General features: G+C 35.0%; 1 protein-coding gene across 4 annotated transcripts in view; it reads left to right on the plus strand.

Annotated features, from left to right (window-relative positions):
- LARP1B (La ribonucleoprotein 1B) overlaps positions 1–27,217 on the plus strand; it is a 119,723-nt gene that overhangs the window by 20,208 nt on the left and 72,298 nt on the right. The window contains exons 8-12 of one of the 4 annotated variants that reach the window (XM_008699726.2): positions 3,281–3,425; positions 9,594–9,768; positions 14,656–14,828; positions 17,336–17,701; positions 25,216–25,344. In XM_008699726.2, the coding sequence (XP_008697948.2) occupies positions 3,281–3,425; positions 9,594–9,768; positions 14,656–14,828; positions 17,336–17,701; positions 25,216–25,224 (868 nt within the window). In that variant the 3' untranslated portion in view covers positions 25,225–25,344. Of the gene's footprint in view, positions 1–3,280; positions 3,426–9,593; positions 9,769–10,339; positions 11,518–14,655; positions 14,829–17,335; positions 19,599–25,215; positions 25,345–27,217 lie in introns of those variants that run through there. The other 3 variants (XM_008699725.2, XM_040626295.1, XM_008699727.2) reach the window with 3 other exon arrangements.

Raw genomic sequence — 27,217 nt, forward strand, 5'->3', positions numbered from 1 at the left:
TTTCCTTAGAAAATGTTAGTAAAACATGAAGTATTTTTTTAAAAACTTTTATTTGGTTCATGTTGTGCTATATAAATGACTCCTGCTTTGTCTACTGTTCAGGTATTTCTCTGTTTAAGGAGTATTAGTTTAAAGAATATTGTCAGGGTGTAATATGAGTGATCAAATATAAGAATATAAAACTGCTATGTATATATGAAGTTGAACAATGCCTGGCTTATTATTTGCAAATACATTTTTATATTGAAATTTGCAAATGAACATAAATGGCAAAACACGGTGACATTTTTTTTACTTAAATGATTTCAGAATTCTAAGGTTATTTTTTAACTTTTAAGTTCTCTTTCTTTATGACACATATTGAAGGGGAACTACCTCATCTTTTTTAGTTCAGACTTTTTACTCCAGTTCTCGTAATAGTTGCCTTCTGAATACTGAAGTTAGAATATTTTATTGTAAGAAAAAAATAACCCTGTACATATTAGTATTATATAGGATGTTTTGCATATTTATATAATGTGTTTAAATGGTGGTGAGAAAGATGTCCCCAAGTGATTTGCATAACCAGTTTGTTGAAATTTGATTATTTTTTTTATTCTTACAAAGTGCAGGTAAAAGGCTATTTTTGAAAGGGTATAAGCATCTTAAAAATATCTTCCTTTATTTAAGAAAGAAAATTTACTCTGTTACTAGAAAATAGTTTTTTCATCAGCATCATCCAGGCATCTTCCTGGGATGCCTTCATGGTGGATTTGATTGGCTTGCATACAATATGAAGCAACTTGTTTATTTTGTTCTTGCTTCTTCTGTTACAGTTGACGCAAACACTGAAGAAAAGGGCCTTTTTATGGGCAGAAAGTGCCTGGCATGTGGCTATCAACTTCAAACCACTATTCCTGTCTTTTTTGTAACTCTTGCTGCCAGGTCCCTTCTGAGACCTGACAGTGGATATGCAACTCCATGTCAGGATAATCGGCCTCCAATGTGCTCATACAAGTGAGGGAGGAGCAGAGCTACATCAGTGTTGACAAAATTTCTGATCATGCAGTGTAGAATCCAGAGCTTCTAAGGTAGGACATGATAATGTCCCCTAGGACACTGAACAAAATGTCAGACACAGCCCTGGGCATGACTCCTTTTTTTGTTGATACTGTTTTAGCAATAGGATTTTTGGCAGATGGTAGAGCACCAGGTTTAGAATGGCTCTTTACTGTTAATCGTTCTTTGATTAGTGGAGTCATGCTTTGAGGAGTCATGCGTTTGACTTTGTTTTTTTTTTTTGAAGTTTCTCATAGATAGGCTCAGGGTTTACATTTTTCTCTTTGAGAAGTTACTGAAAAACTTCCTTGCATTTGTGGAAAATTGTGCTAAGTGTACTTTGAAGTAAGAAGTTTAACTATATTATGGATGATTGCATTTTAAAAATTATTTTAACTGAAAATATATCAATAATTTGTCATTTTGGTGTCAGAATATTAAAAATTTAAGATCTTGATTATTTCTAGCTTCTGAATCTGTCATTCAGATTTAGAGATGAGTAGTTTATAGTCCATTAGAAGTTTAAAAATATATATACTGTAGGTAATAGGGTGATTTATGAGTTTATTCAAATACTAAGGTTTTCACAAAGTACTAGAATAAAAAGGCATCTTATTACTTCAGAGAAGTTTTTGTCTTAAGAACCGTTTTTACTTGTGACTGAGTCAAATGTCTTAATTTGTGAAAATTTAGAATTTAAGCAATATGTATTTTGTGCCTACCATGTCAGGCACTGTGAAAAGGACTTTTGACGTGTAACAAAAATTAGAACACATGTATTATGTGCCCACCACATGCCAGGCACTGTGAAAAGGGCTTTTTGAGGTATAACGAAATCAGAGTGGTTTTTTCGTCAAGACCTAAGATTTTTTTTCTTCAGTGTTTAAGATGAGTAAATGATTTACTGGTGTTAACTGAGATGTCAGTAGTATTTCACTGATCTCTAAGGGAGCTTTGCACTTTGATAGTTGGATAAATATCTGAGTATAAAGAAACAACTTGTGTATTTATATTTCTAAAATAAGATTTTTTTCTCCCAGTGAAAAGTAGCTCAAAGCCATTTCTCATTTATGGGTGATTATTTTTTCAAAGTTAGAATTTGACCTAAATATTTCAGGAGTATCTTTAGTCACCCAGTGTTACACCAAAGTATATGATTCGGTGTGCTTTCTCATACTTTGCCATCGATCTTTGAAAACTGTCTCGGATTTGGAAACATTATAGGATTATTAACCTGTAGGCCATGTTATCATTGATGTCATGTATTTCTCTTGTATTCTTTTGTACATTTCCCCTCATTTGTCCTCTTGGTCTCTCTAGAATTCTTATTTTTCTATATGGAGGCTGTAATTTTAAATGTGTTTCTCAAATGGCATTATTAAATATATCCATATTATCTTTGTATCTTGGAACTTATAGTTATTGATTATACAGTTTATCCGTTTACATTCTCTCTACTTTCTTAGAGAAGATCAAGATATTTAAGCTTTTTCTGTATTTTTACCCCTATGTACCTCATAGTATCATAGATATTCCTTGACTAGGTATATATTCTGTTCACTCTTAATTTTTATAGTTCTCTCCATCAAAGAAAGAGGGAGATCTTGCAAATATATAATTATGTGTGTGTGTACACCTGTGCTCATGTATTCACTAAATTTTTACTCAGCATTGTGCTGATTGCTAGGATTCTGAAATATTAAACAACGTCAGTATGCTGCCAATTTAGAAAACAAAACAAAACTGTAATCTCTGTAAACTTGACAAAGGATACTTCTCAAAAATAATGTTCTTCTCAGTGATGGGGAAAAAGTTGGAAGGCAATCTGTTGATCTGTGTTTAGATCATTAGTGTTTAAATGAAGCAAGTCAAAGTAGCTTTTAATGAAAATTTTCACTTAATTGACTCATTTTAGAAAATCAGTTATTGAACTATCTTAAAATGCTGGTTAATTCTTTATACTTAGGTAAAGTTGATCTAAGTAGAAGTTAATGTTACATTTTTGGAAGGGAATCCGTATTCTCAAGTTCTTTCTACTTATGGATAAGAAATTATAAACTCAGTAGGGTTTTGCTCTTTCTTGTATTTACCCTATATCTAAGTTGTATTAAATCTATATGTTAATAAAATAATTTTAAAGCTGTTGATATATAAGCCATAGATATTATTTCCTGTTGAATAAATGCATTAAACTTACATCTATTTCTTCTTGTTTATGTTTCTTTTTTTTTTTTTCTTCTAGCGAATATTACTTCAGTATAGAAAATTTAGAACGGGACTTCTTTCTTAGGAGAAAGATGGATGAACAAGGTTTCTTGCCTATTTCCCTGATTGCTGGTTTCCACCGCGTTCAGGCTCTCACTACAAACCTTAATCTCATTTTAGAGGTAATTATTCATTGACAAAACAGTTATAGAAAACAGTCTGTACTTTCCATTCAGTTATGCTGTGACCTAAAACGTCTCTAAGAAGTATATTAAAAACCTCAAGAAAAAAAACCACAAAAATAATCTGTAGTTGCCTAAGGCTTAGACTACATTTCATGGCTTTCTTTTTTTTCATTCTATAAAACCCAAGTAAATGCCTAACCTTGGAAACCCCTCAAATGGGGTTTACTAATGATGTTTCCACCTATTTTTAACCTGATCCTTCAAACTTGGACCTTCTTGAGTGTGCTTGGTCCTTTAGTCTTCTCAGTTGCTGCAAAATAGCATGTATTTCTATTTATTAAAATTTTGAGAATATGTCCTATGCTATAGAAAGGCTAATATATTTTATTGTACTTTATTTTTTAAAAGATTTTATTTATTTATTTGAGAGAGAGATAGGGCACAAGCAGGGGGAGCAGCAGAGGGAGAAGGAGAAGCAGACTCCCCCCTGAACAGGGAGCCCGATGTGGGGCTAGATCCCAGGACCCTAGGATCATGACCTGAGCCAAAGGTAGACGCTTACCTGACTGAGCTACCCAGGCACCCCTAGAAAGGCTAATTTAAAACAGTCTTTCTACTTGTATTCTTAATGCTTTCATTAAATTTTTTGTGGGTCCTGTTCTACAAATGCTTTGAACATTTTTGGTTTTCTGTTCCCTACATACGTACAATCAGATTTGTCCTTTTGCTATAGTTTTGTTAGACTTCCATTCTTGTGCCCCTATGTAGCCAATCCCTTTTCCCATGCACAACCCCTGGAACCACTGATCTGATTTTTGTCCCTTTAGTTTTGCCTTTTCCAGAATATCATATACATAAGTTACATGTTTGTATGTAGTTTGTAGCCCTTTATTTCTGATTTCTTTCACTCAGCATAGTGCTTTTTAGATTTATTCATGTTGTACATTATCAGTAGTTTGTTCTTTCTTATTGATTAATATTCCATGGTATGGATGTACCACAGTTTATCCATTCACTTGTTGATAGACATTTAGATTGCTTTATTCATAATCTCCAAAAACTGGAAACAGAAAGGTCTTTGTGTGGATATATGTTTTCATTTCTGTTGGGTAAATATTGAGGATTGTGATTGCTGGCATGTATTGTAAGTGTATTAACTGTAAGAAGTATGTCCAAAGTGGGTTTGCATTCCACCATTTTGTATGAGAGTTCCATTTGTTCTATAGCCTCATCAGCGCTTGGTATTACCAGTTTTTTTGAATATTAGGTATGTAGTAGTTTCTCACTGTGGTTTCAGTTTGTATTTCCTTAATGACTAATGATGCTGAGCATCTTTTTTATGTGTTTATTTGCCATCAGTGTACCTTTTTTGTTGAAATGTCTGTTCAGATGTTTTGCCTATTTTTAATGGAGTGTTTGTTTTTTTATAATTTAATTGTAAGAGTTCTTCTGGATACAAATCCTTTGTGTTTTATAAATATTTTTTTCCCAATTATTGGCTCAACTTCTTATTTTCTTAACAGACTTCTTTAGCAAATTATTTTTGAACGTGTGTGCTCCAGACTTTAAAAACTAGCTACAGAAAGCTTCAAGATTTCAGAAACATAAAAACTAGTGATTTGTTATTTGTTGGTGTATAATTAATGCATCTTTGATTTATGAAAAATTACTTCAAGTACTACTGTTATTACATTTGTTTATTTATAGATGCCATCTAAATAGTTTCTGTACACTATAATTTGATCAGAAAAATATTATATTCATAGTAGGATGAGTTTATTAACTACTGCCATCATTTGTACTATAGCAAAGATCTATCTCAGTTGTCATTTTCAGTGAATTTATTACTGATTTCCCCCACTCTGTGTACTTCTGTAGGAATCTGGTTGTAATTTCATTATCTTATGGTTTTTTGGTCTGTTGGTATCCCCATTAAGTCCTCAGGCATAATTTTTAGGTTATTGATTATCTGTTTCCTTATAACTTACAGCAGTAGGGAAGGGATATTTAAAAGAACTTTTGCATTACTGTTATGAATTTACATATAAGCGCAGTGATTTAGAACAGCATAGGTCTGCATTCACTTAACATTTATTCACCTACCATTGGTTACAGCGGGAAAGTTGTCCTTTTTCTGTTATGAATGTAAGGTTTCATTGGGCTTTGCAATAGAACATTGATTTAGAGCACGAACTTGAGAACCAGCATACACATCCTTGTAGTTTGTGACCTTGGGCAAAGTCCTGAGACTTCTGTAAAGTGGAAATGGTAATAATACATACTTCATAGGTTGTCTTGAGGATGAAATGTGTAACAACAGTATCTGGCATAAACAGTAAGCCCTAAATAAGAATTTGCTATTATTGTTAGTCTTCAAGGAGTCCCTTCTATTGTTCAGTCCTTTTTTTTTTGGATCTTCATTTCAATTCTATCAGCATTTTGTTATTATGCTCAAGTCTTCTTTCCTGAAAAACTATCAAAAGAAGCAAAATATACTTTAGTTCACACCCCTGTCTGTCCCAGTTGAGGTTTTCTACATAGCCAGTCTTACTGAATCTGTTTCCTTCCATTCATTTTCAGCTTACTGTACTTTTTGTTTACTTTGATACATATGTATTGTAATATGATTGGTATTGTGATATTTCTCACATAATTATAGTACAATATTGTTGTCTGTAGTCATTATACTGTGCATGAAATCTCTGTGGTTTATTTACTACTTGTTGTAAGTTATTACCCTTAAACAACATCAGTCTTATCCCCCATCACCTGGTAACCACCATTTTACTCTTTTTTTTAAATATGTTTCACTTTTTTAGAATCCACATATAAGTGATATCATATAGTACTTGTTTTTCTCTAACTTACCTCATTTAGCATAATGTCCATAAGGTCCATCCATGTTGTTGCAAATGGCAGGATGTCTTCCTGTCTCGTGGCTGAATAATATTCTGATATATATGCATGCCACATTTTCTTTAACTCTTCATCTTTTGATGGGCATTTAGTGTGTTTCCACATCTTAGCTACTGTGAATAATGCTACACTAAACATGGGCATGCAGATATCTCTTCAGAATCCTGTTTTCATTTTCTTTGGGTATATACCCAGAAGTGGAATTTCTGGATCATATGGTAGATCCAGTTTACTGCATTCTTGATTCTTGCTCCACAGCTGAGAGCTATTTGTGACTTCCTTTTTTTTTTAATTCAATTAATCCTTGATATTTAGCTGATCAGTTGTATAACTTTTCAAGTTACTTAACCTCTTCATGCTTGTTTCTTATTGTTAGAAAAGGACAAATAATACTTAAACTATCATAGAGTGTAAGGGCTTAAGAGAAGTAAATATATTTGTAAAGTCCTTAGAACTATTTTTGTACTTAATCTGAAACTGTTTTCCAAATTGGCTGACTGTGGTTCCTCAGAGTGTATGCTGCTGTCTTATCTTTAAGTCTTTGCAAATGCAAATCTTTTCTCTCAGTACCTCGCAGAGGACCAGGAACTAGGAATACATTATCCGTGTATTCTAACATTGGTGGTAGTTCATAATAATAGATACCATTAAGAGAAGGGCCAAAATAATAGTTAGAAAAACCTTCAGGTATCCAGAATATTAACTGTACACTGTAACTCATTGTTCAGGTGTTCAAGATAATCATGGTTTGGTTTTAATAAAACACTTATTTTGTCTAGATCTTTTCCTTAATTTTGTGTAAACATAATGTCTGTATGACGTTTTTAAGGTATAAATCACAACATTCACTTCTGTTCTCTTTATTTTCTTCCTGAACTTTTTCAATAGGGAATAAATTCCCTTTGATTTAAAATTCAAAGGGTCCATAGTGAAGAATTTCCTTCCCATCTTTTACCAGTTGTCAACTAGTTAAACCTTTCTTGGTGACAATCAGTGTTACTTCTATTTTGTGTATTATTTCTCCCGAGATAGTACATGTTATATACTACGTATATTGTTATGCCGCTTCTTTTTTTAAAGCAGCATGTATTAGATTATTCAATAGTTGTATATAAAGAACTTTGGGTTTTTTCCCCCACTCAATTTTTTTCTTTTAAATTGAGGCATAATTTATACACCCTATATTAGAAATCATAGGATTACATATGACTTTTCTCCATGTATGTGTTGTGTAATTGCCCCCCAGATTAAGATATAAAACATTTTCAGCATCCCAGGAAGCTCCCTTGTGCCCCCTCCTTGTCTGTATCACTGCTCTCCTCAAAGGTAATTACTTCTCAGAGCTCTCTCATTTGTTTTTTAATTTCATCTCATCAGAGGTATGTGTATTCTTTTATATCTGACTTGTACTTATCATTTCTGTGAGGTTTACCCATGTTATTGGTGTGTAGCAGTCCATTATGGGGTAATATTTCATTATATGAATATAACACAATGTATTTTTCCATGCTACTGTTTATAGGTACATGGGTTCTTTCCAGTTTGAGTCCGTGGTACTGTTGTGAACGTTATCGTACATATTTTTTGATGGTCATATGCACTTATTTTCCTGTGACATGGGTAACAGGAGATACACACACACAGCTTTTGTAGATACTGCTAAACATTTTTTTTTCCAAATTATTGAACCAATTAAAGCTACCACCATTGAGAGTTTCACTTGCTCCATATTATATCAGCGTATTGGCAATCTTTTACCAAACATGGTTCTGAAAAATTGTAATCCAGTAGGAAAGTTTGAAAGATTTTTTTTTAAATTCAGGTATAAATAGCATGCTGTAAAATGCAGGAGTCTTAAGTGTTCGTTTTGAGTTTTGAAATTGTATAAGCCTGCCCCCGAAAAGAAATAGCCCATTCCTCTAAGAACGTCCTTAATCGCCCTTTCCAAAAGTCATAGTCAAACCACCCCCACCCCGAACCCTCTGCTACATCCCAAATCACTTTTCTGATTATATTAGCATAGATTAATTTTGTCTGTTTATTTGTACACATTTGTGTGAATGGAATTCTTCTGTCTCCTGGCTCTTTCATTTGTAGTTTTTGAAATTCATCCATGTTGTTGCAGGATCTGGATTGTGCGTATACTGGTTTTTGCTACTAGGGTGTCATTGCTTCTAGAATGTTCAGGAGACAAAACTAGGAAAATATATGTTAGAAAAAAATAGCTATTACCAATTCAAACCCCTTATCATAGACTTCTTCCATATTTCCTTTATTCCATATTTCATACTCTCTATTTTTTTCAGAGAGTATCCTAATTCCCATTGAAAAAGTTTGTTTTTAAATTTTAGTAATTTTAAAGTACTGTCCAATTTTGAAAATATAACTTGAAAAGTGAGTACTATACCAAGGGCATACAAATGTAAAAGTAATACATATGAGTTGTTCTTCCACTTAAAGGTAGTGAATTTTAACTTTTATAAAATAACAAGTATTTATGTTCAGTTTTTTAATTATATTTGTATTTTTCCTGATTTAATTTCTAAAAGGTGAGTACTCTTGAATTTCAGATAAAATTCAGATCAGTAAGTCCTTTATTTTGAGGAAATGTTGTTCTAGTTTTATTTTATCATTAAATTGCAGCATGTTTATTTTTGCAAAGCACTACAGCCTACTGACTAAGACTTAGTGGTAGACAGTTAAGAAATTATTTGAGTCCTAGTCTTACCTCATACTAAGTCTATGATCTTTATCAGGTTATTTCTTTGAGCCTCAGTTTCTTCATCTGTGTACATTATAGGATATTGTGAGGAATGTGTATGTGTTGTTTCTTATCATTTAATTAATGGTGGTAGTTATTAAAATAGTGCCTAAATTTTATTTGGCAGTATTATATTAAGGTAAGAAAAAAAGAAATATGAGAGAAAAAAACTGAAAATAAAATTTAATTATGGTAAAAGTAGTTTGATTCTAGTTGATGTAATAATCCTTAAATGCCTGTTCTGTTGTGAAAACCAAATTATGTGCTGCATGGTATGTGAGGTTATCATATCTATTACCTCTCACAGGGGCAAATGATTTAAAAGTTTGTTCTAAGTAGTTAATTCATTGATATTTTTAGAAACATTTACTGTAATAATGTCTGCTAATTTCAGATTTAAAAATCATTTAGGTTACTAGAAGTATAGGATGTACAATTACAGTTTTTTGGATGAAAGTTCTTTAATAGTTCAAAATACCTATTTATAGGCACTGAAAGATAGCACAGAAGTGGAAATTGTCGATGAGAAAATGAGAAAAAAGATAGAACCAGAAAAATGGCCAATTCCGGGCCCTCCTCCACGTACTGTGCCACAAACAGACTTCTCTCAACTGATTGATTGCCCTGAGTTTGTACCAGGCCAAGCCTTTTGTTCACATACAGGTAACAACTTTCCTTCTAGAGCAAGCCGTGTAATGGTGGGCTATTTGGTCCAATTTACCAATCCTTTAAAAAAGTCTATTTAGATTGTACAGGAAAGATAAAGATAACGAAATGACTTTTGATGCTCTAAATTCTGTTCAGCCATAAATTAAAAAGGGATTTAAGAATCATGGGTAAAGCTCTGCTCTATTCTTAAATTTTGTGTACTTTGTCATGTATGGAATTTCTACCTATCTTCTTAATATTACTAAATAATTTTAGATATGTTGTGCCAGTTTCCTCTTGTAAGATTGGAGTAGTCTAGTAGGATGAAGTAGTTTAAAAGTCCGAAGAGTGGGGCTGACTTTAATTTTGTTACTAGTGTGCTTCAATCCTGTCTTGTAAAGGCAGGATGACCTATATTCAAAAGCAGCATTGGGGTACTGTTATCAAATTATTACAATTAATAGATTAAAGAATTGATGGTAATTAGAATTTCCAAAAAACTGCTTTAATATTAAGAATTTTTTCCTGGATCATTTTTAAGACATTCCCTCTTGGGAAAAAATGTGTGTGCTTAAACTTTTTTCAGTCAGGGTGATGATCTACTGATGCTTGGATGTCATTTGATCGAATATGCAGAGGAATAGGTGACTCACTGAAATATTATAAACATTGGAACAAATCGAGCTGCAACAATGAAAGCGACCAGACTTCTATGCAAGAATGTCTACTCCCAACTCCTTGTGGAGGAGGTTGGGCCACCACTACAATGGAGATAAACACGTTTGTGATGATAATGAGAGAGACACCAGAGGACTGCTGTTGTTTTTATGGGAGCCACCCATTTGTGTGTAATTAGCCTGAGCTGCATGTGCTGCTTTTATTTACGGTGGGAAAGTTAATTACCATTCTGGAAATATTGCAAGATTCTGTCTTTTCCTTCCAGACTTATGTTCCTGTGTCCAGATTAATAAAACAAAAATAGAGAGGCTTGAGTGGCATTTCCCAGATTGTTAGGTCTTTTGCTATTTGATTTGCCCTTCAGTATAGTGTACAGTGTACAACTCACATGTTGTCATAATATTTCACATGGACTATAAGATGTGTTAATGTGGACACTGAGGGATAAGAAATTTGAGAAATAAACAAGAATATTTTTTTCTAAACTCTTCAAAATATATATTTTTTTATACATCAGTATGTGAGACCTGCCATCAATAAAGTACCAATGGACAGTCTCACAGATATTTTTATTTAGTGTTTCTTTGATTGTCAGCTCTCTGTGCCTCTAACCCTAGCAAGCAACTTGGGCAGGTGTTTTAAAAGTTGAAGAAAAGTGATATTTTTTAGGTTTTCTTAAAAAAGACTTAATGTCTGATTGTATAAGTTAATTTATTTGTGTAAACTTGGGGTCCAAGATGACATTTTTAACGTGCTTATGAACAGGCATTAGGTGAGTTAGATAAAAAATTTTTCCACAGGATAGCTAAGATAGGTCAGTCAAGTTGGTGATGCCTGTTCATTTAACCATTTATGAAATATTAATAAAATTACAAGAATAAAATCACAATGGCTTGTACATTTTTGTGTTTTTTAAATATACACTCATTTACATCTCACATACATATTGCCAAAAAAAGTCACTGTATACTTAAATGTCAAAAATTTTAGGTTCTTTAGATTATACATCTGTAACTAGATGGATAATGAAGGCGTATAGAAAGAATGTTCTTAGAGTTATGGACATTTACATTACGTCATAGGAATAAATGCATAAATTCAGCCTTTTCCATGAATTTCCATATTTCCGACCTTAATAATTACCCTCTGATGAGAAAGCATTAGGTCCTAAATTCAATAGAGAGTAGTATGTCACCAAAAATTTGAAATGGATATAGGAATAGGAAAAGTAGATTGTGTTTATTTGTACCTGTGGGTAAAGAAACTTTTATCTATATTCCCCTCTTAAGAGAAGACTCTAAATTTCAAAAACATAACCATTGATGTATACTTCCTGAGGGATTTATATGGTAAAATATTTAAACATTTTTGCTGTTGTTTATTTTTTAATTAAAGAAATTAAAATGTCTATTTTTCCCTCTATGGAGGTTGAATTGTGTAACATGAGTTCACCTTTGCACTGAACAGAGAGGACCTCAATGCACCAGAAAATGTTGATTATGGGAATGGTAAGATGTTAATTTTAAAATTTAGGTTTTGCAGTTCAGTGGATCGTATTGCACTATCAACTCTTTAAGTAAAAGGATTTCATTCATCAAAATTGAGAGGGTCAAGTCCCTGACCATCTTGGGGTTTTTTGTTGTTGTTTTTGGCTTTTTGGGAAATGTGTAGTAGGATCCCTAATGATTTTTTTTTTAAAGATTTTATTTATTTATTATTTAACAGAGATAGAGACAGCCAGCGAAAGAGGGAACACAAGCACGGGGAGTGGGAGAGGAAGAAGCAGGCTCATAGCGGAGGAGCCTGATGTGGGGCTCGATCCCATAACACCGGGATCACGCCCTGAGCTGAAGGCAGACACTTAACAACTGCGCCACCCAGGCGCCCCCCCCTAATGATTTTTGAATAAGCTGTGGGATTTCCTTTGAAAAGTTGCAGAAGTATTCTTCAATGTGCCACACATAAAGTATATTATCCTTTTAAAGCAATCTATATCATTACCCGGATTCAGGGTAAATAAAGAAGTCAAACTATATAGATAATCATGGAATATATAGGGTGATTTACCCCTGGAGAGTCATGTTAACAATTTTCAATTAATGAAAACAGCAAAGATAAATGTTTTTCTATGTTCTCACAAATTAGAGCCTGTAAGTGTCAAAGTGTGTGTCTAATTTTTTATCTGTAAGTTTAATGCCAAATGATCCAAGTAATATTCAGACTCTGGTTCTGGGAAGATTAGGGCTTTACTGTTACCCTTAAATGTTTGAAATGTTTTTGTCATAAAAGAAAACAAATCATATAGAGCATATGTGTAGGTAATTATAAGGTGAACATTTCCCTTTAAAAACTCAGACTACTCTTAATTTTCTTGTCTTACCCAAATTCTTTGGTATTTTAATGTTTAATTTGTAAGCACGTGTTGTGGATGTAGTGAAACACTTGACTTCATAGTAGAAACATTCAAGCTTAGCGAGCATGTAGAGATGATTATATAATAAAGTTAAGTAGGTGTTTGAAGATTAGATTTCTGTGTTAAAAATAGTAGTTAACTGATTTCCCTACCATGTGCCAGGTGCTGTTCTAATCATTTATACACGAACTATCCATAGTAATTTAGTTAATTCTCACAGTTGCTAGGGTGGTGGTTCTTAGTCTATTTTTAAAGCTACGTTCACTGCATGAGGATAGGTGATTTATAGTTTTAGAAATAAGGTTCTCTGCTGTTAAATGTTTTCCCAATACTATAACTTCAATATCAATATTTGTAGCCCAAACCTAGCATTTCACCTGTACTACCTCTGTGGATCAATTGATGATATGTGTACCACTAATTAAGAAAGTGTAAGCAGCAGTGTCAAATAGAAGTATGTTTGGTATACGTGTAATCCTAATAATTTTAATAGCCTGAAAACTACAAAACAAATGAAATTAATTTAAAAACATTTAAAATATCTTAATATACCCAAATATTATAACATTAGCATAAAAAATTACAGATCCATTTTACCTTTTTAGTTATTTTGTACCAAGACTTTGAAATCTGGTATGGACCTTAACACTTATTGGCACATTTTAGGACTGCCCATGTTTTAAATGCTCTGTGCCTCCATACGACCAGTGGCTATACACTGGACAATGCAGTTTTAGAGCCTTTTTCATCATGAAGCAATGTACTTTTAAAAAAAGTAATATAGTAATTTGACATTTGAATCTTGGATCTAATGTGTTTATGGAGAGAATAATAACACTTACTTGATTCTAGCATATAGATGGAAGTAAAATCTTGGAATATTCTCAAACCCAAAGTCCTGGATTGTGCCTTTGCATTTTCATTTAGCAAATAAAAGAATTGTTGCTGTTCATTTATTTCAGCTTTCTCCACGTAATATTCAACTTCGCAATATTTTCAAGTAATTTGCTTTGGGGACTAAGTGAAATGATATTTAGAATTTCAGAGTATAAATTTGTATTTAAAACTCTCTGTCCAAAGGAACTACATATTGCATTATAACTTAAGTATTTTAGACTTTCTGGAAAAAGATTTGTAAAGGAATCAAATAGGATTTTATTTATAGAGCATGTAATTATTTTGATTAAGAGATAGTGTGGAGAAAAGCATTTTTAATTCCAATAGCGTTTTTAAATGTTTTAAATTTTATTACCAGAGCAGTGCACTTTAATGATGTGACATTCTACTCTTTACAGTATCCAGTATGAGCTAAGTGGGCACACTGCATTTGGGTAAAACTCATTAAGCAAAGGAAATGTGAAGTGTGAATAATGACTGCCTTGCTATAGATTGTAGCGGAATAGTGAAGGACTGATACTGCCTTGAATAAAATATGCATTTACGCTGGCTTAATAGCATTTGAGATTCCATAATTTCATTATAATTGATAGATTTTAAGATTTCACAGGGAACTGACCCCTAGATTAAATGTATTATCACAATTAGTGGCTCAATTGATACGCTTAAGAAGTTTGAATGAATGTGATCTGTGTAAGAGTTGGTGACATTTCTTTTATCTATTATTCACTGGCTTCACTCAGATTCATCTTACATTTCATCTTTTCAGGTTTGAAAATCATTGGAAAAATTGTAATTGAGATATGATTTATCATGTTTTTGTGGAAAAAAAAATCAAGCCCAAGTAAAGAAAAAGAAGTGTTTTATAAGTAAGAAAACCATTATTTTAACTAAGTACTAACTTAAAATTTTAGAGTCTGCCCCAAATTCTCCAAGAATCGGAAGTCCACTGAACCCAAAGAAAAATACTGAAACAAGTAATCTTCAAGCAATGTCTAGAGGTTTGTCTACCAGTTTGCCTGACTTGGATTCAGAACCTTGGATAGAAGTTAAAAAGAGACATCGTCCATCTCCAGTGAAATTGAAGGTAAATTGTTATAAACCAAGTGAAGTGTAGTACATTCCTGGGTTGAGTGTAAGGCCAGTGTATTTTGTCAAGTAAATACATAAAATTTGGAAGAGTTTAAAAACTTGTAAAAATTGGCTATAAGTAAAAACTTAAGGTTTATTCAGTAGTTGAAAATAAGTTATACTGTGTTAATTTTAAAAATTTATCTTCTATTTCTGAATATGATTTAAGTATATTTTGAATGTGGTCTTTTTACTTGTGACTAATTTAAATTTGAATAACTTTTTTAAAGGTGACAAAATTTTTCTAAATTGTGAATTTATATTACAACCTTGTTATATACATATATACATATATATACACACATATACACACATATATATACGTATGTATATATACACACATATGTATATATGTATATGTGTGTATATGTGTGTGTGTGTGTATATATATGACCTTGTTAATTATTTATAAAGGGTACAGATTAGGCATATGTGTGTTTTTGGTGATTTTGTGTACAGTAAAAAAGGAAAAGAGAATTGATTTCTTAGGGGCACATGAGGTAGTGGGATGTGTGGTTATGAAACAGCAGAAGAGATTGTTTATGGTAGAACTGCTATATTTTTGACTCATGGTTGGATACACAAAATTTCAAATGTGATAAAAATTTCTCTGATATAAACCATAAATAAAATGAGTACAAATAAAGCTGGGGAAATCTGAGTAAGATTAATGGGTTATTTCAATGTATATCTTGTTTGTGATATTTTGCTATACTTTTGCAAGATGTTACTATTGGGAGAAACTAGGTAAAAAAAAATGCGTATGATTTCTATTTCTTATGACTGTATGTGAATGTACAATTAACTCAAAGTATAAAGTTTACTACAAATAAATGTGGAAACAGTGGTACTCAAATGATTCAAATATTAGAAGTAAGCTGTGTAAGGAGAAGGTCACTAAAAATAACAGGACCTAGAATTGGGAAGGATAAAGAAGGCTATCATACTGAATATTCTAATGAACAAGTCTCTTTATCCTTACCATCACAGCATGAAGAAGGGAAGCATGAAGGGATTTAAGAGTGGTTCTCCATTGGGGGAATGAGAGAGTGATGAAATTTTGCTCCATTGGGATATCTGGCAATGTTTGGAGACATTTTTGGTTGTTAAAACTGGGAAAGTGCTGTGGCATCTTGTGAGCGGAGGCCAGAGATGCTGCTAAATATCCTACAGTGCACACACACCCCCGCCCCGCCTAAAAACCGAAGAATGATCAAACAAAACATGTCAGTAGTGCTGGGTTTGAAAAACCCTGATCAAAGATAACTTTTTAATTAGCTGTGGTGGTTAAACATAGCATATTTAAATGTTAAATGAGGTGGTTTCCTTCCCCTGCCCCGCTTCAGGGGACATCTTAAAAGCCTAAAGCAGCTGTCTAGGGGTGCCTGGGCAGCTCAGGTGGTTAAGTGTTTGACTTTTGGTTTTGGCTCACGGTGGCAAGATCCAGCCCCATAGGGGGCTCTTTGCTTAGCACAGTCTGCTTGAGATTCTCTCTACCTCCCTCTAACTCCCCCTCTGCTCCTTCCCCTGCTCCTGTGCATGCTCTCTCTCCCCCTTAAAAATAAATAAAGTCTTTAAAAAAAATTCTAAAGCAGCTTTCTCAAGACAAGATTTTCTAAGGTTCCTGATTAATTTCTTTTTTTTAATTATTTTTTATTATTTTTTATTTATTTATTTTTTTGGTTTATTTTTTTTATGTAAAGTTCGATGATTCATTAGTTGCATATAACACCCAGTGCACCATGCAATACGTGCCCTCCTTATTACCCATCACCAGCCTATCCCATTCTCCCACCCCCCTCCCCTCTAAGCCCTCAGTTTGTTTCTGAGTCCACAGTCTCTCATGCTTCATTCCCCCTTCTGATTACCCCCCTTTCTTTATCCCTTTCTTCTCCTACCAATCTTCCTAGTTCTTATGTTCCATAGATGAGAGAAACCATATGATAGTTGTCTTTCTCTGCTTGACTTATTTCACTTAGCATTATCTCCTCCAGTGCCGTCCATGTTGCAGCAAATGTTGAGAACTCGTTCTTTTTGATAGCTGAGTAATATTCCATTGTATATATAGACCATGGCTTCTTAATCCAGTCATCTGTTGAAGGGTATCTTGGCTCCTTCCACAATTTAGCTATTGTGGACAATACTGCTATGAACATTGGGGTGCATATGGCCCTTCTCTTCACTACGTCTGTATCTTTGGGGTAAATACCCAGTAGTCCAATGGCTGGATCATAGGGTAGCTCAATTTTTAACTTTTTAAGGGACCTCCACACTGTTTTCCAGAGTGGCTGTACCAACTTGCATTCCCAGAATAATACTGGCTTGATTTTCTTTTATAATTTGCCTGCTAACTAGTCACTGAGCATACAGGCTTCATATTACTAACTTGTAACATTATTATGTGATGTTTATTTTTAAAGTGATAAAAAAGTTTGAATATAAAATACCATTTTCTTCCTTTAGGAATCATCATCTCTACCTGAAGAGGCATCAAAACAGCTGTGTCCTTCAGATGAACAAGAGCAAGAAGAACTTGATTTTTTATTTGATGAAGAGATAGAACAAATAGAAGGACGAAAAAACACATTTACTGATTGGTCTGATAACGATTCAGATTATGAAATTGATGACCAGGATTTAAACAAGATTTTGATTGTGACTCAGACACCACCTTACATGAGAAAACATCCTGGAGGAGATCGAACAGGCAACCACATGTCTCGGGCAAAAATTACATCTGAACTTGCTAAAGTCATTAATGATGGCTTATATTACTATGAACAGGATCTGTGGATGGAAGAAGATGAAAACAAACACACAGCCATAAAGGTAATATTTTCTGGCTAACATTTCGGCTGATACTAATTTTTTTTATATATTTTGCTCCCTGTATTTTTCTAAACTTGAGGCTTTATTTTATTAAATTTTGAATATGAATAAATTTAATTTGGAAAAATTCCCAGAATATGTCGAATAGTCACAACCTGAGAAATAATTTTACTAAAGTGACAGTGAGGTGAATAATTACAAAAAAACCAGCACTCATTTACTAAAACCCTTTTTTCAGGTGAAAATAATAAGAAGGCTCTTTCAAATAAAAAATCCTGAAGTTATGGAAAAGCTTAGTTTATATGCTGATTTCTTACGCTGGCCTATAATCACCTCAGCTAAAATGAGTAGGGCTTTAGAGAAGGGTTACTTTTGTTGGTCCCTTCCATTGTTCTCTCCTTTGTCTATGGGGTACACTTTATGGTAGTGGAACTGGTTGTAGACAAGGATTAAAGATGATAATGGCTGATTGTCTCTCCTTGCCCAGTCATTACTATGGTACTAGGGGTGCTCTTTGAAACCTTGTTCCAACATCTTCTTGAATTTCACCCCACATCCTAATACCTATCCTAGTTATTAAGGTAAAATATGAGAACACTACATCAAAAGCTAATGATGTACTCTATGGTGACTAACATATCATAATAAAAAAAATATGAGAGAACCAGAGTAGTCTACTGGCTATCTGCATTCCTTTGATATGAATTTTAGTGATAAATATAGGGATTAAAGGGATCTTTTTCTGCCATTAAAGAAAGTTAAATATTTGTTTTGGGGATAGAATAATAAAGGCAAAGTTGTATAACTATACTATGCCAAATAGAAGAGAGATCTTGGTCAGAAATAGTTACAGTTATAGGAAGAAACGTCTGCCAACTGGTGATTGACTAAAAGGGACTGGCTGTCCATGGAGGTTTGTATCATTAAGAAGGAGTGTGCTTTCATTCTTGGCTCTTCATTTCTTTTTCTTTCTGGAATTTCCATCAGTGCACTCACCCCCTTAACCTTCTCTAGCCATTGCATTTTTGGAGACCGTGCCTCAGGTTATTGTAGCTTGTCTGTAACTCAAGAGCCTGAATAGTTCTCTGTCCTACTACTGTGAAAAGGAGGTTTTTTTAATACTTTCTTGGTTTAAAGTCTTTTCTTGTCTAAGCATTGTTATTTTGTTTGTGATACTTAGGTTCTATAAGTAATCTCTAACTTTTGGAACAGAAAGAGCTAGAAATAAATTTAACTAATAATAGGTTAAAATTATACTCCCTCCATTCCCTATCTTTCTACCCTGATTTGTTCTTCACCATCTACCATTCTGTATATTGTACTTCTTTTCTGTTTTGATCACATGGATATAAGATCTATGAAGACAGGAATTTTTGCCTTATTTTGTACACTACTATATCTCCACTGCTAGAACAGTTCCTGGCACATAGTAGCACTCAATTCATATTCATTAAGTGGATAAATGAGTTATGGATTAAACATTATGAAATAACCAAAGAAAAGCTAACCACCGTATATAATATTGGTTCTGTGGGGAAATTTTTTGAGTTCCAAATAATGAGCTTTCAGGCCATCTTAAGAAACATATTTGTGGGTGATTATTTATTTGCTTTAACTAAAGTGTAGGCGACAATAAGGAAAAGCCATGTATTGAGTTAATTAAAAACCTACATCTGCGCACTTAACCATGAAATATTTATGACTCTTAAGCATTATGGGTCTGTTCATAAGTGTGTTGTATTTTAGCCTGATCCATATGTACATTCTTATCACCTGACTTATTTTCATTGTGTCTAATTCTGTGTTCAAAATGTAATTTCTGATTAGAATTGTACTTTTCCTGTGGGTCTGCTTAAAGGAAAAGAAGACCATGATTTAATATATATTTGTTAAACTCCTACTGTGAACCAGACATTGTGCTGGGTCCTGGGCATGGAACGGGAAGATAACAATAGGGTCTATACATGCCTGGTTCTTACAAATAATTGGAAGGACAGACATTAAAATAAACCCACAATAAATACTTAATCATAAATTATAATAAATGTGCTAAAGGAAAGAACAGGATGCTACTGGGTTGGGTTGTCAGGGAATGAATGCCTGTGTGAAAGTCACAGTTACAGTGTGATCCGAAGTATGAGTAAGATTAAACCCTGCAAAGACCAGGTAAACCATATTCTAGGAGGAGGAAACAGCAAGTAGCAAGGATCTAAGGGAAGGAAGAATTGGGTGTATTTTAAGAACCAAAAAACAAGTCCATTTGTTTATAGTGTTATATAAGAGGACAGTTATGGCAGTATATAGGCAGAAGTCTGATCATACAAACGTTTTGTGGGCCATGTGAAATAGTTTGGAATTTATCTAAAGTTCAAATAAAGTACCTTAGAGGGTTTTACACAGGCAACAGGGCTTAATCTAATTTTTCTTTTCATTTATTTATTTATTTTTAAAAAGATTTTATTTTAGATAGACAGCAGAGGGAGGAGCAGGGAAGGAGGGAGAGAGAGTCTCCAGCAGACTCCACGCTGAGTGTGGAGCCTGACGTGGGGCTCAATCTCATGAACCTGGATCATGACTTGAGCTGAAACCAAGAGTCAGACACTTAACCAACTGAGCCACCCTAATTTTTGTTTTTATTATTTTTATTTTTTTTAAAGATTGTATTTATTTATTTGATAGAGAGAACACAAGCAGGGGAAGTGGGAGAGGGAGAAGCAGGCTTCCTACTGAGCAGGGAGCCCGATGTGGGGTTCGATCCCAGGACCCCAGGATCATGACCTAAGCTGAAGGCAGATGCTTAACGACTGAGCCACCCAGGCACCCCACCCTAATTTTTATTTTTAAAAGATAACTCTGGTTATTATGGTGGAGAATGAATTAGATAGGTACAAGAGTGGCAGAAGAAATCCACTTGGGAAGCTATTAAAGTAGTCTAGGAGATGGCTATTGATAATTTAAGGTAACTTGGTAGCAGGGGAAATGTTGAAATAAGAAAACCCACATCTGAGCCCTGAGGAATCATCATTAGGAGTAATAATAGGAAGCGGTGCTATAGAAGCCAAAAACCGACTTCAAGAGGAAAGAATAATCAGATGTGTCAGGAACTGGACAGATTGAGTTAGATGTAAATGAAAGGAATGCCAGATCGATAGGGTAGTTCAGTGATCTTTCTGACTTCGCAAAAGGATTTTTTACTGGATCCAGAAGTTATATTGAACTGCACTAGACTGAGTATAGGCTTTCTGTTCCTGCCATGTTCTTACTGCTAAAAACAACTCAAATGGCCTTTCAATAATAGATGAGAGAACATCTTAAAATCCTTGAAGATTGGCAAGGTAAGTTATTATCAGAATAAAACCATAGAGAAGTGTGGAGTGTTGCCCTGGAGAACATTTTGGAATTTGGGGGAATTTGAAGAATTCAACTTTCCAGAAGCCCCCCCAAAATAAAGGGGGAAAAGGCACAAACTTAGGACTCAGCCATAAGTTGGGGATTCCAGAAAATCTTGTATTAAATTGGTACCTAAAAGAAATACAACCTCAATGAAAGATAACATGCTTTCTCACCTGCTCCTCTAGGGGACTACAAGAAATTTCCCTAGTTGTGCTGAACAGACTAAGAAGAAAAAAACGGCTTAGAATTTATAATCATCCAACTTAAATGCATAGTATCTAGATGACTACATAACCACTAGTCATGAATTTAAAGTGATTGTGACCTGTTAATTTCCCAGAAACCTAGCAGAAGCCAACATAGCTCCTTTGTGAGGACATTCACTTTTATCCTAGACCTTGAATAATTTACTCAAATTATCTTAAAAGGAACGTGAACAACTCACAAAAGTAATAATCAAATAAGGAAATGTGGTACCACATGTGAGAATGAGCAAAGCCATACCCTGATAATTTAGGTAATGGAATTATGAAACAGAATGTGGAGTAACTGTTAATTGTGTTTAAAGAAATAATATGTGCAGGGAAGAAGAGATTCTGAACAGTAACATTCCTAGAATTTCTGCAAGTAAAAATAGTTAAGGTTAAAATTAACTCAATTAAAGGGATTAACAGCAGATTAGATAGAATTAGAGAATCAGTGAGTTGGAAGTTTTACAAGTTTTACAGGAAACTACTCAGAAATCACAGGGAGGCAAAGAGAGTATATGAAAGGCTCTGTAGTGATATTCTGGAGAGTCTTTACTATTTACTACATTTCAGATCAAGTTGTAGAATTTAACATCTGGATTTTATTTTATAGCTTTTATTTCTGAGAAAAGGTTTAAAAAAGCAAGAAATATAGAATACAGAGTGATAAAAATGGTCTAAAATAGACATTTAATCAGAATTTCAGAAGGAAAGGTTAGAGAAAATGGGGCAAAGTCAGTATTTTAAGAGGGACTTTTTCTGAATTGAGGAGAGGTACTGGAGTAGAGCAGCCAGGGGACAAAAAAAGACAGATTACGTTTAAAGGTAGGAGAGTGAACAGCTGACAGCTGATTTTCCAACAGTAAACAGTTGACTGCAACAGACAATGGAATGATAGTAGTAATATACCAAGGGACATAACTATCAACCAGTTAATTGTATGCCTTGCAAAATGTCTTTTAAGTAAGAGGGTGAAATATAATGAAAGAAATTGTAACTTAGGAGAGCCTCATCAAAGGAGATTGCAGAGGTGGAATAAATGAGTTCAGATGCCAGGTATATGGAAAGGACTGCAGAGAAAAGGAAGAGATATGTGAATAAATCTAAATATTAACTGTATAAAACGGTGTCTTACAGATTTAACATTAACACAGACTTGGAAAGAGCAATTAAATGAATAGTATTGAAGGGTACTTTTTTGTGTAGGAAAAAGATACTGATTAATTTTTAAAGTTTTCATGTTGCAGTTTGAGGGCTACCCATTCAAAAATAAAATTAGATGAAATAACTGTGAAACTAGGAGAAAGGGAAAATGTAGAATAGGAAAAGGGCTTCCAGCACAAAAATAAAGTGGTAGGTTTATTTATCTATCTGAGCGAGAAAGTGTGAGCCACTGAGCAGGGTGAGGGGCCAGGAGGTAAAGGGAGAAAATCTCAAGCAGACTTGTGCTGAGTCCGGAACCCAATGCAGGGCTTGATCTCATGACCCTGAGATCATGACCTGAGCCAAACCAAGAGTTGGACGCTTAACTGACAGGCACCCCTAAAGTGGTAGATTAGTGGTAACCCAAATGTTTAGATAGCAAAAATAATAAATGTCCTCAGAGTATATGTTAATAAAATCAGTTGTGTTACTTATATGTGACTTCAGAAAGCTAAGGGAGCATACACCATAAAGTAGTAACCAACCAAAATCAATCTGTAGATTCAGTGTAATCCTTATCAATATCCTAACTGGCTTCTTTGCAGAAATCAATGAGATGATCTCAAATTCATATTGAAATTCAAGGGACCCAGATAGCCAAAACAATCTTGAAGAGAACAAAGTTGAAGAATTCTTATACAGTCCTCATGTTAAAACAGTGTTGTTATTAGGATAAACATAGACAAACAGCTCAGTGGTGAAGAGAATTGAAAGTCCAGAAATAAACACGTATGTCTATGTTCAACTGACTTCTGGCAAAAGTGCCTAAACCGTTCATTCAATAGGGAAGGAATAGTTTTCTTAACAAGTCATCTTGGGACAGACAAGTGGATATCCATATGCAAAAGAATATATTAGATGCCATCCTAACTCACCATGTACAAAACAATTAACTCATTTGAATTAAAAATCTAAATATAAGAGCAAAAACTATACAAGGATATTACAAGGAAACAAAAATCTTCATGACTTTGTATTTGACTGGTTTCTTATATGACACCAATAGCACAAGCAACAAAATTGGAAAATCTAAAAAAAAAATCTTACATTTTGTCCTTCAGAGGGCACCATGAAGAAAGTGATAGGGAAAGAAAAAAAGAAAAAAAAAAAAAAAAAAAAAAAAAAACCCAGAATACTATTTACATTAGCACCCCTTCCCCAAAATGAAATAATGAAGTATAAAGCTAATTAAATATGTCAGATCTATAGGAGTAATATAACTGTTATGAAAGAAATTACTAAATGAGACATGAAGACTCAGTAGTATTAGTTTTCCCCCAATTGATCTGTAGATTGAATGCAGTCCCAATTAAGATTCCAGGAATTTATTTTGTAGATATTAACCAACTGCTTCTAAAATTTATACAGAGAGGCGGAAGACCAGATTGCCAGTACATATTGAAGAACAGTCAGAGAACTGATACTTCCTAACTTCAAGAGTTACTATAAAGCTACAGTGATCAAGACAGTGTGCTATTGGTAAAAGAATAGACAAATCAATGGAACACAATAGAGAGTCCAGAAATACACTTTCAGTAATACAGTAAACTGATAACTTGACAAAGGAGCAAAGACAGTACAATGGAGAAAATAGTCTTTTCAACAAATGGTGATGGAACAACTTGACACATAGATGGAAAAAAATGAATCTAGACACAGACCGTATATTTTTTCACAAAAAGTAAGTCCAAGTGGATCAGACCTACATGTAAAACACAAAACTACGAAACTTCTAGAAAATAACATAGAGAAAATGTAGATGATCTTGGGTTGGTTGATGACTTTTAAAAAAAATATGTAATTATCGGGCACCTGGGTGGCTCAGTTGGTTAAATATCTGCCTTTGGCTCGGGTCACGATCCCAGAGCCACATTGGGGGACCCTCTCCTCTGCCCTTCCCCCTGCTTGTGAATTCTCTCTCTCTCAAATAAATAAATAAAATAGGGGTACCTGGGTGGCTCAGTCGGTTAAGTGGCTGCCTTCAGCTCAGGTGATGATCCCAGAGACCTGGCATCTAGAATAGCATTGGGCTTCCTGCTCAGCTGGGAGTCTGCTTCTCCTCCTCCCTATGTTCCTACCCCCCTCATGCTCGCACACGTGTGCTCTCTCTCTGTCTCTCTCCATTTCAAATAAATAAAATCTTTAAAATTTTTTTATGAAGTAAAATTTTATTTTTATTTTTTTTAAGATTTTATTTATTTATTTGACAGAGATAGAGACAGCCAGCGAGAGAGGGAACACAAGCAGGGGGAGTGGGAGAGGAAGAAGCAGGCTCATAGTGGAGGAGCCTGATGTGGGGCTCGATCCCGCAATGCCGGGATCACGCCCTGAGCCAAAGGCAGACGCTTAACCGCTGTGCCACCCAGGCGCCCTGTAAAATTTTATTTTTGAGAGAGATCATGTACATGTGGGCTGGGGGAGGAGTAGAGGGAGAGGGAGAGAGAAAGTCCAAGCTGACTCCATACTGAGCCTGATGCGGGGCTCAGTCCCGTGACCCTGAGATCACAGCTTGAACTGAAATCAGTAGTCGTACACTCAGCCAGTGGAGCCACCCAAGGTGCCCCTGGTTGATGACTTTTTAGATTAAATTCCAAAAGCATGATCCATGAAGGAAGAAATTGTTAAGTTGGACTTCCTTAAAGTGAAAAATTTCTGCTCTGTAAACAACAGTGTGCATAGTGAGAAGACACCACATACTAGAAGAAAATACTTGCAGAAGACATAAAATGGACTGCTATCCAGAGACCCGGAGTTAAGATGGCGGAGGAGTAGGGGACCCCTTTTTCAGCGGTCCCCTGAGTCGAGCTGGATAGGTACCAGACCAGCCTAAATAACCACAGAACCAGCCTGAGACGCAGGAAGATACATCTGGATCTCTACAAATGAACATCTCCAGCGCTGAGTATTGAGGTACGAAGCGGGGAGCCATGAAACTGCGCACAGATATCGGAAGATAAACGGAAGGGGGAGGGAGCCGCTGCGTTCGGGCGCCGGGAAGCGGCAGCCACCTGCACCGGGGAGCGGGCGGACTCGTGGTTGGGACTCGTGGTTGGCACCCGCGAAACAGCAGACTGAGACCCTAAACCGGGTGCACGCGCCACCAGGCTTCTCACGGAACTCCGGAATCGTGGTGTGCTCACTGGGCATAGACTGAGACCGGGAGACCCGGGCGCGTGCGGGGCGGCTGGCGGCGTTAGAAACACACCCCCTCCCTCTGAGGCCCTCAGTTTGTTCTCTAGTCCATAGTCTCTCATGTTTCACCCCTCTATTCACCCCCGCCTTCTTCTTCCTACGATCTTCTAGTTTTTATGTTCCATAGATGAGAGAAATCATATGATAGTTGTCTTTCTCTGCTTGGCTTTGCCCTTAGCATTATCTCCTCAGTGCCGCCAGTGTTTGTAGCAAAATGTGAGAACTGCTTCTTTAGTAGCTGAGTAATATTCATTATTATATATGGACCACAACTTAATCCAGTCATCTATTGAAGGGTATCTCGGCTCCCCTTCCACGAGTTTTAGCTATTGTGGATATTGCTGCTATGAACATTGGGGTGCATATGGCCCTTCTGCTTCACACCTACGTCTGTATCTTTCGGGGTAAACACCTGAGTAAGTAATATGGCTGGATCATGGAGGTGGCTCAATTTTTAACTTTTTAAAGGGACCTCCACACTGTTTTCCCAGAGTGGCAATTACAACTTGCATTCCCACCCAACAATGTAGGAGGGATCCCTTTCTCCATCCTCTCCACTAATTGTTTTTGCCTTTGTCTATTTTTGCCATTCTAACTGGCGAAGGTGAGTATCTCAGTGTGGGTTTTTGATTTTGATTTCCTTGATGGCTAATGATTTTGAACATTTTTTCATGTGTGTCTGTTAGCCATTTGTATCGTCATCATTGGAAAAATGTCTGTTCATATCTTCTGCCGCATTTTTGATTTAGTTTATTTGTTTCTGTGGTATTGAGTTTGAGAAGTTCTTACAAGATCTTGGATACCAGTCCTTTATCGACATAGTGTCATTTGCAAATATAGTCTCCCATTCCGTACGCTCTTAGTTTTCTGACTGTTTCCTTGGCTGTGCAGAAACTTTAATCTTGATGAAGTCCCATAAATTCATTTTATCTTTTGTTTCTCTTGCCTTTGGGGATGTTCATGAAAGGTTGCTTGGCCGATGTCACAGGGTTGCCGCCTATGTTCTCCTCTTAGAATTTTGATGGATTCCTGTCTCCACATTGAGGTCTTTCATCCATTTGGAGTTTATTTTTGTGTATTGTGGAGATAGTGGTCAAGTTTCATTCTCTTGCATGTAGCTGTCCAATTTTCCAGCACCATTTATTAGAAGAGGACTAGTCTTTTCCCATTGGATGTTTTTCCTGCTTTATCAAATATTAGTTGCCAAAGAGCTGAGGTCCATTTCTGGGTCTCTCTTCTTTTCCATTGGTCATGTGTCTGTTTTTGTGCCAGTACCATGCTGTCTTTGTGATCACAGCTTTGTAGTACATCTCGAAATCTGGCATTGTGATGCCCCCAGCTTTGTTTTTCCTTTTCAACAGTTACTTGGAGATTCGGGGCCTTTTCTGGTCCCATACAAATTCAAGGACTATTTGTTCCAGTTCTTTTGAAAAATGTCCCTGTATTTTGATCGGGATAGCATTTCGAAAGTGTAGATTGC

This window comes from Ursus maritimus, unplaced genomic scaffold (assembly GCF_017311325.1).
Source record: "Ursus maritimus isolate PB19 unplaced genomic scaffold, ASM1731132v1 scaffold_11, whole genome shotgun sequence".
Taxonomy (NCBI): Eukaryota; Metazoa; Chordata; class Mammalia; order Carnivora; family Ursidae; genus Ursus; species Ursus maritimus.